This window comes from Cryptomeria japonica, chromosome 5 (assembly GCF_030272615.1).
Source record: "Cryptomeria japonica chromosome 5, Sugi_1.0, whole genome shotgun sequence".
Taxonomy (NCBI): domain Eukaryota; kingdom Viridiplantae; phylum Streptophyta; class Pinopsida; order Cupressales; family Cupressaceae; genus Cryptomeria; species Cryptomeria japonica.
In genome coordinates, this window is record NC_081409.1 from 858,307,406 (window position 1) to 858,320,229 (window position 12,824).

General features: G+C 35.1%; 1 protein-coding gene across 1 annotated transcript; it reads left to right on the forward strand.

The window, feature by feature from the left end:
• Nucleotides 1–781: 781 nt before the first annotated feature.
• LOC131043787 (zinc finger protein STAR3-like) lies at nt 782–1,807 on the forward strand. The gene has a single exon (XM_057977022.2). The coding sequence runs from the start codon at nt 782–784 to the stop codon at nt 1,805–1,807; it is 1,026 nt and encodes a 341-aa protein (XP_057833005.2).
• Nucleotides 1,808–12,824: the final 11,017 nt, after the last annotated feature.

The window sequence follows — 12,824 nt, forward strand, 5'->3', positions numbered from 1 at the left end:
TAAAAGATGGAATCAACTGCTCCAAAAAAAATGTAACAAAAAGGGGTGAGCATACGATATCACTTGTCCATTAAGACTTTTGTTCCACATATAATATTATTTACTAAATTGACTTATAATTGATGACAAAAATAAACAAATCAATATTTTTCCTAATTGACTTTAAGATGTGATAAAGGAAAGTTCCTATATGAGATTTTATAATTGAAATAAGATTAAGATATATATGCTAACTAATTAACATGTGACAGAGGGACCTTCCTTTGTGACATAAGAAAGTTCCTATATCAGATTTAATAATCAAGATAAGATTACTATTAAATTTCTCATTATGTATAAAGAAATGTTTGTTTAATCATTGAGTTGGAGGGCTGGCTTACTTCCCTCAAAATACCGACTTAAAAAATTCCATTTTCTATTTTTAAAATAAACTACATATTAACGTAAAGTTCGGATCCTCTCCCACTTTATCTAATGAAAACCTAGATATTAAATAGCCGTAGGATTCCTAGAAAACAACTGCATAGATGGTAGGGGAATAACAGCTTCTGTGGGATAAAACAAGAAGATCACAAGATAAATTAGGCTTTGTACATAAGTTACAATTTCCATGTGTGGAGATTGATTAGTCAACTATACACATGGATGGAAGGAAGAAGGAAAGTGAGCGATATAAAGAGCGTGCTTTCCAAGATGTGGTTAACCCTAAGAGCTGCTTGTGCCTTCCCCAAGCCTCCCTGGATCAAACAATCATTTTCTGGCAGATTTCAGTGAGGAAGGTATGGAAGACAGAATTAAGAGTGGGATTTTAAAAGGCGAGCAGTCTCGGCAACCCATGTGTGGTAAAGAGGATGATAAGTCCGTGGTGGGAGTGGGACATAGCAAGGAAGAGGAAACAAATCTGTTTTCTATGACTTGTGGAGTTGGGGAGAAAAGCGACGAAGTGGAGTCTCGATCCTTGCAAAGCGAAAGCCAAGCGAACTCGGCCCTCAATTCCATCAGCTGCCAGGTAATCGCCACATCTTCTTCTGATTTGTCGCAATGTCAACGTCTGAGTTTTGCCGGTGAAGAAGAACTAGAGGAAATTGTAGAAATGGAAGAAGCGGAGATTCTTGCAGAGCAGAGTCATTTGTGCAGCATCTGTGGGAAAGAGTTCCGGCGAGCAGGGAATGTGCGCGTTCACATGCGATCCCACGGCGAGCAATACAAAACTAGAGAAGCCCTCGTATCCATTTGCAGCACGGCCAAGGTCGGAAGATCATATTACTCGTGCCCCTTCCAAGGCTGCAGGCACAACAGGCGTCATCCCAATTTCAAGCACTTGAAATCCGATGTATCCGTTAAGAACCATTACAGAAGAAGCCACTGCGCTAAGATTTATGCCTGCAATAACTGTGGAAAGGAGTTTTCTCTCGTGGGAGATCTCAAATCTCATGCAAACAAGTGCGGGCGTAGCTTATGGCGCTGTTCCTGCACACTTACCTTTTCAACCAGGAACAAGCTCCTTCGCCACGTGGGCAAGGGAGGCCAAGGCCATAAGCGCCTTCCCAATCATTCTGATAAAACTCCCCAACATTCTGTCCAAGACCTTAATGATTTATCTATTTCAACAGAATTCCCGCCTGGGCATGGCAGCGATAAAGATGTCTTAATGATGGGTGTAGGGTGCAACGACATACAACGACAAAGTGAATACGGCTATGACACGATCGAACAGAGTGACTTTACTTTCTCAAGCGAAGATAGTGAAGCAAGCAAATTCTATGCGTCTCTGTTTCGCAACCATGCGGATCCCCTTTGGCCCTAACCTCTTGTACACTTGTGTTTCTATTAGTAAATAATCAATGCTATTGCTAATCCACATCCTCCTCTTTCTTACATTTTTAGGTTGTCAATTAGTACAACCATGCAAAGATTCAAAGTTTTCAATAAAATCAAAACAGTTTTTATGCCTTCTTTTCATATTTTCATTATGGGTTCTAGAGTTTGATAAAAAAAATAGGCAATAAATGTTAGCCGTAATTTTCTTCTCCAGATTACGGAAGCAGTAGTTTTTTTCATAAATAACGGACTCATGCATTAATCTAACTAATGTGAATAGCGAGTTAACCGTGAATTTATTTTCTTTGCCTCTTTACTACAAATTTGTTTAATGTGGCAGTTCTTAATGATTATTTTCTTAATGCATTGTGATTATTACATTCAGCTAATGAATTTATTTCTGTTCTATCAAAAACGCTTTGCATTTTTCTCTGTTTTTTGTGCAAGGTTCTTGTTTCTTCACTTTCCAGCTAGATCCAGGCAATTTATTTGCAGGTTTTGCTAAAATTTAAAATTTCACATGGAATCAGAGTCTTGGCTAGAAAGGAGAAGCATAAACTTTCTTTTTTGCAAGTAGAGAAGATTAGAGCCTAAATAATGGAATTTCTAGCCACTGCTATTTTCACGTGATATAACTATTTCGAATGGAAGCCAAAGATTCTGCTTCAACGTTAAAGTAGAGGCTTGTATCGAATAGTCATGGATAAAGAGGTTGAACCTAATTCTGCTGTTAAAAAATCCAAATATTTTAATAGGATGGATGAGACCTTTGGTCTTCTATGCTTATCCATGTCTCCAAAATTGTTGTTTCATGTTGAAGCATGAACAAAACCAAACAAGGTTTGGAGTAAGCAGTAGACTCTTTTTGGAAAGAAAGATGAGATGCAAGGTCACATTCTAGAAAATGAGCTTAGCTCATTAGATCTAAAGATGTTTTGAACATATTCAAGACTTTTTCACAAGGTTCAACGCCTTACTAGTCTAGCGGAAAGGATGTGGAATTGAAAAATCCAAGGAAGAAAACAAATTAATTCTTGCTATCCTATCAAAATTGGGTCCAAATTATGTGGTATTTGTCTCATCTTTTCTTACAAACAAGCTTACAACATGAGCAACTTGGAAGATGCCCACACTCGATGCCTTTATTGAGTCATTGATACATGTCTTAGGACGTGAGAGGCAACTGAGAGGGGGCGGGGGGTGAATCAATTGTCTATTAATTTCAACACAAATATAACTTAATCAAACATGATACTTAATACCAGTAAACCAAACTTAATGTCGATTAACAGATTAACAGTTAATATTAGTACCAGTGAAACTTAATGCATAAAACAGAAAGAGAAACAACATCCACAACACATAACACAAAGATTTTAACGTGGAAACCTAGTAAGGGGAAAAATCATGGTGGGAAACCTTACCCACAATCAGATGATACTACTGCAGATAGTATGTGTATACAAATGGGATCTGCACATGTAGAAAGGCCAACAGCCTAGAGCTCACTACTCAATCACAAAATAGGAGTCACACTTTCTATAATTGGATGGTTAAATCCAATGATAATGTACTGCTCAAAGTAGCATCTCCAATGTTGGATTCAGTACCGGTTAAGCTCTCATAATCACCTTCAAACCTTCCTTGAACCTTCTCTATGGTCTGCTCATATGATCTTCAATATTCACACATACCATGTTACAATACCATAACCTTACATACCATATACCATCACATATCATCTCACAAATGAGATCTTACATATATACCGAAACCTAAGACCAAATGTGTAGGTCGACTCACTGAGAATATTACAATTCAATCAATTACAAATAAGTCAAGATGAAATGCATCATGTTGATTCAATACATTTACAACAATATCCAATAAATAAGTCATCTCCATAACGTGTCATGCTGATCTGGAACAAATAATGCATACCGGTCCATAACCTAGACCAATGTGTCGGTAACAGCAAATATCTCAACCCGATTAGACCAATAACCAAAACACCAAAACCAAGTATCCAAACCATGTCTTTGACATAAACCAATGATCTCCAAATGATAATAAGTCATCCTTAGTGCCAGTGAACAATATAACCTGGCGATGAACAATATACCGATGACTGTGAATAAGTCATAGAACATGTTAGTGAACACAATATGCCAGTTCAACATAACCAAAGATCTCTATAAGGATAAGTGTTGACATCAATGAAAAAACTAATACAACACATCCATAATACCAACAATCTCCCCCTTTGGCATTCATGGCAACACTAGATGGAAAAACATCTAAGTGCTAAAAATAGAATGCCAAAAACCAAAAACCAACAATCTCTAGAATAGATCAATACCAAAATGCAGTGAGTATATATCTCTCCCCCAATGAATAATCTCTCCCCAAGGATAATGTTTTTCCATAGATATCTACCCCCCTTTGACATCAAATGCCAAAGCAATACAAATATTAGAACACATAACCAACTCATATAACCAATTACAATAACCAATTGTTATAACCAACTACTCCCCCTAAGAAGTAGCTCTCCTCCATCAAAGCTAGAAAAAGGTTTCTCTGTTAATTTCTGCTAGTTTGATGTCAGTCTTCAACTGTCTAAGTCTCTACTGGTGAGGGTATTACCCCAAGCTTCTCTTTGAGATATTCAAAGGTTTCCTTAGGCAAAGGCTTAGTAAAGATATATGCAACTTGCTCTTTAGTATTCACATAAACCAATCTTACTTCTTTTTCTTCAACATTCTCTCTCAGATAATTATATTTCATAGAAACATGTTTAGTCTTAGAGTGAAATACTAGATTCTTTGATATATCAATTGTTGTTGAATTATCACAATAAATGACTATAGGTTTTGTGCATTTTACCTTTATATCCTTAAACATTTGCTTAATCCATAATACCTAAGTACAATTAGTTGTTGTTGCAACATATTTGGATTCTTCTATTGATAATGATGTACAACTCTATTTCTTGCTCAACCATGAAATCAATCTGCTACCAAGAAAGAATGTTCCGCTAGTGGTGCTCTTTTTGTCATCTACATCTACCCAATTTGCATCAGTGTATGCACATAAATAAAAAATTTCATCTTTAGGATACCATAAACCAAGATTTGTTGTGCCTAGTAAATACCAGAAAATCCTTTTCACTGCTGATTCATGATTTTCTTTAGGATTACTCTGAAATCTTGAAACAATACATACTGTACTCATTATATTAGGTCTTTCTTGTGTCAAATACAGTAAACCTCCAATCATAGATTTGTATCTTGTCGGATTAACAAGAGTTGAATCATCCTTCAATGTCAATTTATCAATTGTAGTCATAGGAGTACTTACCGGTTTAGAGTTTTCCATACCAAATTTCTTTAGTAGTTCCTTCAAGTACTTTGTTTGACATATGAATATACCTTTATCAATCCATGCAATCGGCAATCCTAAAAATAATTTTATCTCCCCAATCATAGACATTTCAAATTCTTCCTGCATCTTATTAGCAAAGTCTTTACACAATCCATCTTTTCCTCCAAAAATGATATCATCAACAAAAACTTCAATAACCAAGATGTCATCATTAGTCACTTTGAAATATAAGTTGGTGTCAACATTACCTTTAGTGTAACCAAGCTTCAAAAGATATTTGTCCAATCTAGCATACCAAGCTCTAGGAGCTTGCTTCAATCCATACAAAGCTTTCCTTAATCTACAAACCATATTTTCATTATTTGTCAATGAAAATCCATCAGGTTGTTCAATGTAAACTTCCTCTTCAAGATCACCATTCAAAAATGCACATTTTACATCCATCTGATATACTTTATAGTTCTTATGTGTTGCAAATGCAAGAAATAACATGACTGCCTTAATTCTAGCTACCGGTGCAAAGGTTTCATTGTAATCAATTCCTTCTTTCTGTGAATATCCTTTACACACTAATCTTGCTTTGTTTCTGATTACCTTACCATCTTCATTAAGTTTATTTCTGAATACCCATTTAGTTCCAATTACATTTTTGTCTTTAGGCCAGGGAACTACTGTCCATGTATTATTCTTTTCAATTTGTTCTAATTCATCTTCCATAGCTTTTATCCAAAATTTATCTTCACATGCCTCAATAACAGATGTTGGTTCAATTTGAGAAATTAAGAATACCTCTTCATTTGTTAGTCTTCCTCTTGTCATAACACCTTGATGCTTATTCCCAAATTTTTGACTTTCAGAGTGATTGAATCTTACATACCTGGGTTTATTCACATGTTGCTGTTGTTTAGTCACTGTGGAATTCTCTGATGATGTCGGTTTGATTGGATCCACATTCTATACCGATGCACTCTGTATTGGTTCATTTATGATCATCTCAACTGTCGGTTCAGAATCTATAGACCTTTAATTTCCTCTAAATTGTTCATCTATCTTCACATTAGCATTCTCAATGATCTTCTGCAATATTTTATTAAAACATCTATATGCTTTTCTCTTAGATGAATAACCAGGAAATATTCCTTCATCACTTCTAAGATCAAATTTACCAACATACTCATCTCTCCTAATATAACATTTGCTTCCAAATATTCTGAAATATTTAAGAGTAGGAGTATTACCAAACCATAGTTCATAAGGGGTCTTACCAGTTTCACCTTAGATGTGAACTATGTGGAAAATGTAAATCGTTGCATTCACTGCTTCTCTCCAGTACACATGAGGTAGATTTGTTTCCAATATCATGCTTCTAGTTGCATCTAGAATAGTTTTGTTCTTCCTTTCCACAATTCCATTATGCTGAGGTGTCTAAGGTGTTGATAGTTGTCATTTGATTCCATTCACTTCCCAAAATGTATTAAACTCCTTAGATGTAACTTCTCATCCTTGATCTGATCTCAAACATTTGATTTTCTTACCGGTTTCATTCTCTACCATTTCCTTAAATAATTTGATTTTTCCAAAAGCTTTTGATTTGTACTTGAGAATAGTAACCTAACACACTCTAGAATAATCATCAATAATTAGCATAAAGTATCTATCTCCCTATAGACTTCTTGTTCTTGCCGGTCCACACAGGCCAGTATGAATTAAACCAAGAACATTATTGTATTTCTCAGAAATACTCTTAAAAGTTGTTCTAACTTGCTTTCCCATTTGACATTCCTTACATACCGGATTATGAGGTTTCACAATCTTAGGTAAATCCTCTACAACCTTAGTTGAACCAATCTATACAATGCAATCAAAATTCACATGACAAAGTCTCTTATGCCATAGCCAGCTTTCATCAATATGTGCAATCAAGCATGTCTTATCACTATTATTCAAATGAAAGATATAAATTCTAGTCTGATTACTAGTTGCAATCTCCAATCCAATTCTATTCATGATTTTGCATTTACCATTCTTGAATTGTAACTAAAATCCCTTTTCAACTAATTGACCAACACTCAAAAGATTATGCTTCAAACCTTCAACATAGTGAATGTTGTTAGTATTGTGGTTACCATCAAAAGATATAGTGCCTTTTTTGTTGATCAAAAAAGATTTATCATCGTCAAATCTTACTAGACCTCCACTATATTCCTAAAAAGATAAGAATTTACTTTTATCACCAGTCATATGATGTGAACATTTGGAATCTATAATTCATTCATCCTTTTCTTCAATTTTAGCTGCCAGGGCCTTCTCTACCGGTGGAACAATAGGTGCTAGTTGATCTTCTTTTATTGCAACAAAAGCCCATCCATTGTCTATCAGTTCTTCATCAAAATCATCAATAACTCCTTCATCAACATAATAACATGATTTATCTCTATTCTTCTTAAATCTGTATCTTTGATATTCAAGGTTAGGCTTATATATCCTTTTAGCTTCCTCTCTCAATCTTGCATGTCTATCAGGACATCTAGATTCCATATGACCAACTTTATTGTAGTTAAAACATTTAAATGATGCTTTACCTTCATACTTACTTCCAATAGGACCTTTAGGCATTTTCCTTGCAAATAGTGCTTCAAGCTCTTCCAGTTCTTCATTTTCCCTCTTGATATCTTCAAGTTCTTTTGCATAAAGTGCTTTCCAATCAGATTTGTTAGATGATGATGATGATGCTTTGAAGGATAAATCTATCTTAATTGTAGCAACAAGACCAAATTCCTCAAGCTCAAATGTTGAAATTTTTCCAACCAAGGTATCTCTAGATACTGATGTATTAGGCATTGTTCTCAACTCATTAATAGTAGTTACTTTCATTTTATATGCCAGTGGCAAAGCTCTTAAAAATTTAGAAAAAATTTCATCTCCACTTAAGGATCCTCCACAACATTGTATTCCCAAAACAATTTCATTAACCCTTTCCATAAAAGCAAAAATTCTTTCATCTTCTTCCATTTTCAGATTTTCATACCTAACCCGGAAGCATTCTAGTTTTGCAATTTTGATAGTGGTATCTCCTTCATTCAATGTCTCCAATTTATCCCAAATATCTTTAGCAGTAGATTGGTCTGATAATCCCATGATTTTCTGATCTGAAAATATGCTCAAAAGTGCTTCTCTTTCTTTGCAATCATTCTCTTGATCTTTACCCAATGTTGGTGGATTAGGTTGATTCGGTGTAGGACCAACATAGCCATTCTTTGTAACTTCCCATATGTCTCTTCCAATGCAATTCAGATGTGTCTCAATTCTGTTCTTCCATATACCATAGTTAGTTCCATCAAGTGTCAGACTATCCTTCCTGAAAAAATTTGTTGCCATAGGATCTCCTCAAGTTGTTAGACTTCTGCAAAAAGAGGACTTAGCTCTGATACCAATTGTTAGGACCTGAGAGGCAACTAAGATGGGGGACTGAATCAGTTGTCTATTAATTTCAACCCAAATATGACATAATCATACATGATACTTAATACTGGTAAACCAAACTTAATGTTGGTTAATAGATTAATAGTTAATATTAGTAACAGTGAAACTTAATACATAAAACAGAAAGAGAAACAACATCCACAACACATAACACATATATTTTAACGTGGAAACCCTGTAAGGGGAAAAACCATGGTGGGAAACCCTACCACAATCAGATGATACTACTGCAGATAGTATGTGTATACAAATGGGGTCTGCACATGTAGAAAGGCCAACTGCCTAGACCTCACTGCTTAATCACAAAATAGGAGTCACACTGACTACAATTGGATGGTTAAATCCAATGATAATGTACTGCTCAAAGTAGCATCTACAATGCTAGATTCAGCAATGGTTAAGATCTGATAATCACCTTCAAACCTTCCTTGAACCTTACAATACCATAACCTTACATACCATATACCATCACATATCATCTCACAAATGAGATCTTACATATATACCAAAACCTAAGACCAAATGTGTAGGTCAGCTCACTAAGAATATTACAATTCAATCAATTACAAATAAGTCAAGATGCGATGCATCATGTCGGCTCAATACATTTACAACAATATCCAATCAATAAGTCATCTCCATAACGTGTCGTACTGATATGGAATACATAATGCATACCGATCCATAACCTAGACCAATTTTTCAGTAATAGAAAATATGTCAACCTGATAAGACCAATAACCAAAACACCAAAACCAAGTATCCAAACCATGTCTTTGACATAAACCAATGATCTCTAGATGATAACAAGTCATCCTTAGTGCTGGTGAACAATATACTAGTGACTATGCATGTCACTGAACATGTCAGTGAACATAATGTGTCGTTTCAGCATAACCAAAGATCTCCACAAGGATAACTATTGACATCAATGACAAAACTAATGCAACACATCCATAATACCAATCAAATGATTAAGATAAACTCATCAAGATGGGCACTTTGAAAAATTACAAAGCTCGTGCACTTGATGTGCATGCAAGTCAAAAGAAAAATTCAAAGTCAAATTAACAATCCAAAGGCAAAGGAAAGAAGGATCCAAATCCAAAAACGAAAGGCAATCTCATGCCTCTAGATGGATCTTCTAGCTCGAACTAAAGGAAGGATAAAAAGGGCAAATGAAAGTGCATCTATTGCAATCTTAGTTACCATTTGGAATCATCATGCATAAAGAAGATAATTGATCTTATGACACAAACAATTTAGTAGAATAATATTGGTAGTCCGATTCTAGAAAGTGCCAAGAAGAAGTAGGAAGAAAAACCACCAGAAACAAGAGATAATGCACATGAATTAATTGATATTCATTCTCCTCCAGATGCATGGATTATTGACTGTAGAGCTTCACACCACATGGCATCCACAAAATATTCTCTACCCTCTTTAAGAATATATGTTGGTCCTCCCATTCGAATGGTTGATGACTCTCTAGTAGAGGCAACTGAAATAGGGAAGGTAGAGCTTGGAATTGCAAGCTTTGAGATTGTCTTGCACATTCCAAATATTTTGTTTAATCTTCTATCTATCTATCAAATAACACATACTGACACCAAAAGGAGATTTGAATTCACCCTAGTTTCTGTGAGCATATTTGGCATGCAAGACAACTCCAAGAATGTTGTTGGTAAGGTGAATCATCAATCTCATCTATAAACTTTTTTGAACTTTGTTGCAAAATTAGATTCTACTTTACTACAAACACTTGCAAATGATGAAAGTATAATTTGGCATGAAAGATTTAATTATTTAAATTTTAGATACATTCAAAAACTTAGCAAACAGGTGATGATGAAAATCTTGTCTGTCATAGAATTTTCTAATGGTATTTGTTAAGGTTGTGCTCTTGGAAGGCATCCACAAGAAAAAATCTCCAAAGGGAATGCATGGAGAGCCTCTTCTCCTTTAGATCTTGTTCAAAGTGATCTAATGGGTCCATTTCCAAAACCTTCCATGAGCAAAGCCAAATATTTCTTAACGCTAATTCATTGATGATTACATTTGATACACATGGGTGTATTTTCTTAATTTCAAGTCTAAAGTGTTTGAGAATCTCAAGATTTTCAAATCCCAAGCAAAGAAGTAGTCTAATAAAATAATCAAGGTCTCCCACATAGATAATGGGGAGGATTATGTCAACAATGGTATCCAACATCTTTACAGTGAAGTTGGTATACAGTTGCAGAACACAATCCCTTACACTCTGTAACAAAATTGGGTAGCTGAGAGGAAGAACCAATCTTTGAAAGAGATGGTCATTTGCATTTTGCATGTTAGTTCCCTTCCTTCCAAATTGTGGGTTGAAGCAATCAAAAATGCTTCATACATACAAAATAGGTCTCCTCACAAATTGGTCACTAGAAAAATACGTTGTCAAGCATAGAGACCTGTATGTAAACAGAAGTCACACATTTTTTGCATTTTTGCATCATGTGCATGGGCTCACAGTCTTGTAGACAAGAGGAAGTATTTGGAGCCTCAAAGAAAAGAATGCATATTTTTTGGATATCCAAATGGCATAAAGGGATACATATCGCTATATCTTTCAACAGAAACACTCTTCATTGAGAGGAGTGTCTACATTGATGAAAGTCCAATGCATGGATCTTAGAATCAACATGTCACAACTTTTGTGTTTTCTCCTTTTATATATCTCTAAGATGACTCATCTATTCATCTTGATCTGATTTCTAATATATCTGAATTTGATTTAGATGAAAATGAACATGTATGTCCAAATCTACATCCAATCCCTGATTTAGATTCCAATGATGATTCAATATCCCCTATAAGAAATCAAATAATAAGGAAGTTACCTAGTATTTTTTATGTCCCTCATTCACTCTCAGTTATTGAGCCCATTATGTTGATGCATGCCTATGTGGTTCAAGCATCTAACCCTTAATCTTATGCAGAAGCTATAGGGAATCCGCTTTCGGAAGCAACCATAAATGAGGAGTACAACTCCCATAATGCAAACCAAACTTCAGACTTGGTTCCACTTCCATCCAATCACAAGCTTGTTAGGTGTAAGTCATTTTACAGGACAAAGAAATAAATAGATTGACAAGTGAACAGATATAAAGAAAGATTGGTAGTCAAATAATTTCAGCAAGTTCATGGAATTGACTATGATGAGACTTTTTGTCTAGTGGCAAAAATGAACTTGATTCATTTGGCTCTTGCCATTGGAATAGCAAGAAGGTGGGAGGTACATCACATGGATGTGAAGAATTTATTTCTTTATGGTGATCTCAAGGAGGATATCTGCATGGAGTAGCCACCAGGATATGTAAACAATTCATCATTGGTATGAAAACTCAAGAAATCACACTATGGCCTCAAGTAGGAACGTAGAGCCTAGCATGCTAAAATGGATTCTTATCTTCTATCTCAAAATTTCATGTGATGAAAATCTGATCCAAAATTTTATATGATGAGAACATTTGATTCTATGTTTCTCATAGTACTCTATGTAGATGATCTACTAATAACAAGTGATTCAGCCACAACCATTATTACAATCAAAATTGCTTTGCATGATAGATTTTTCATGATAACCCTGTAGCCACACTTTTACTATCTAGGGTAAAGCTTAAGGATGGCAAAGAAATGTCACCATTCGTGGAATGCACACACTACCATTAGCTTGTGGGGAGTCTTCTTTATCTAACTCACTCCCATATATATCTCTCATATGTAGTTGGGGTCATCTCTTGATAACTGCATCCTTCGATATGTTCAAGGAACCATTAGCTATTGGATTCATTATCCAACAGGATGTACTTTGGATCTCACTAGATATACTAATTTCAATTGGGCTAGTGATAGCATTAATCAGAAGTCCACATTAGGATATATTCTTAGTCTAGGATTTGGCCCCATACTTTATCATTCATAGAGGCCAAATATAAAGGTGTAGTCAATATAACCATTGAGACTATTTGGTTGTAGAACATCTTGAATGAGATCAATATTCATTTTCATCATCTGACTATTATTTGGTGTGATGATAGAGTATACTGAAGTTTTGTAAAAATCCTATACAAAAACAAACAAAATACATCGAGATTCACATG

Bases quoted from the DNA above. Each gene is read 5' to 3' on its own strand.
- LOC131043787 (XM_057977022.2), top strand. From the start codon at position 782: ATGGAAGACAGAATTAAGAGTGGGATTTTAAAAGGCGAGCAGTCTCGG.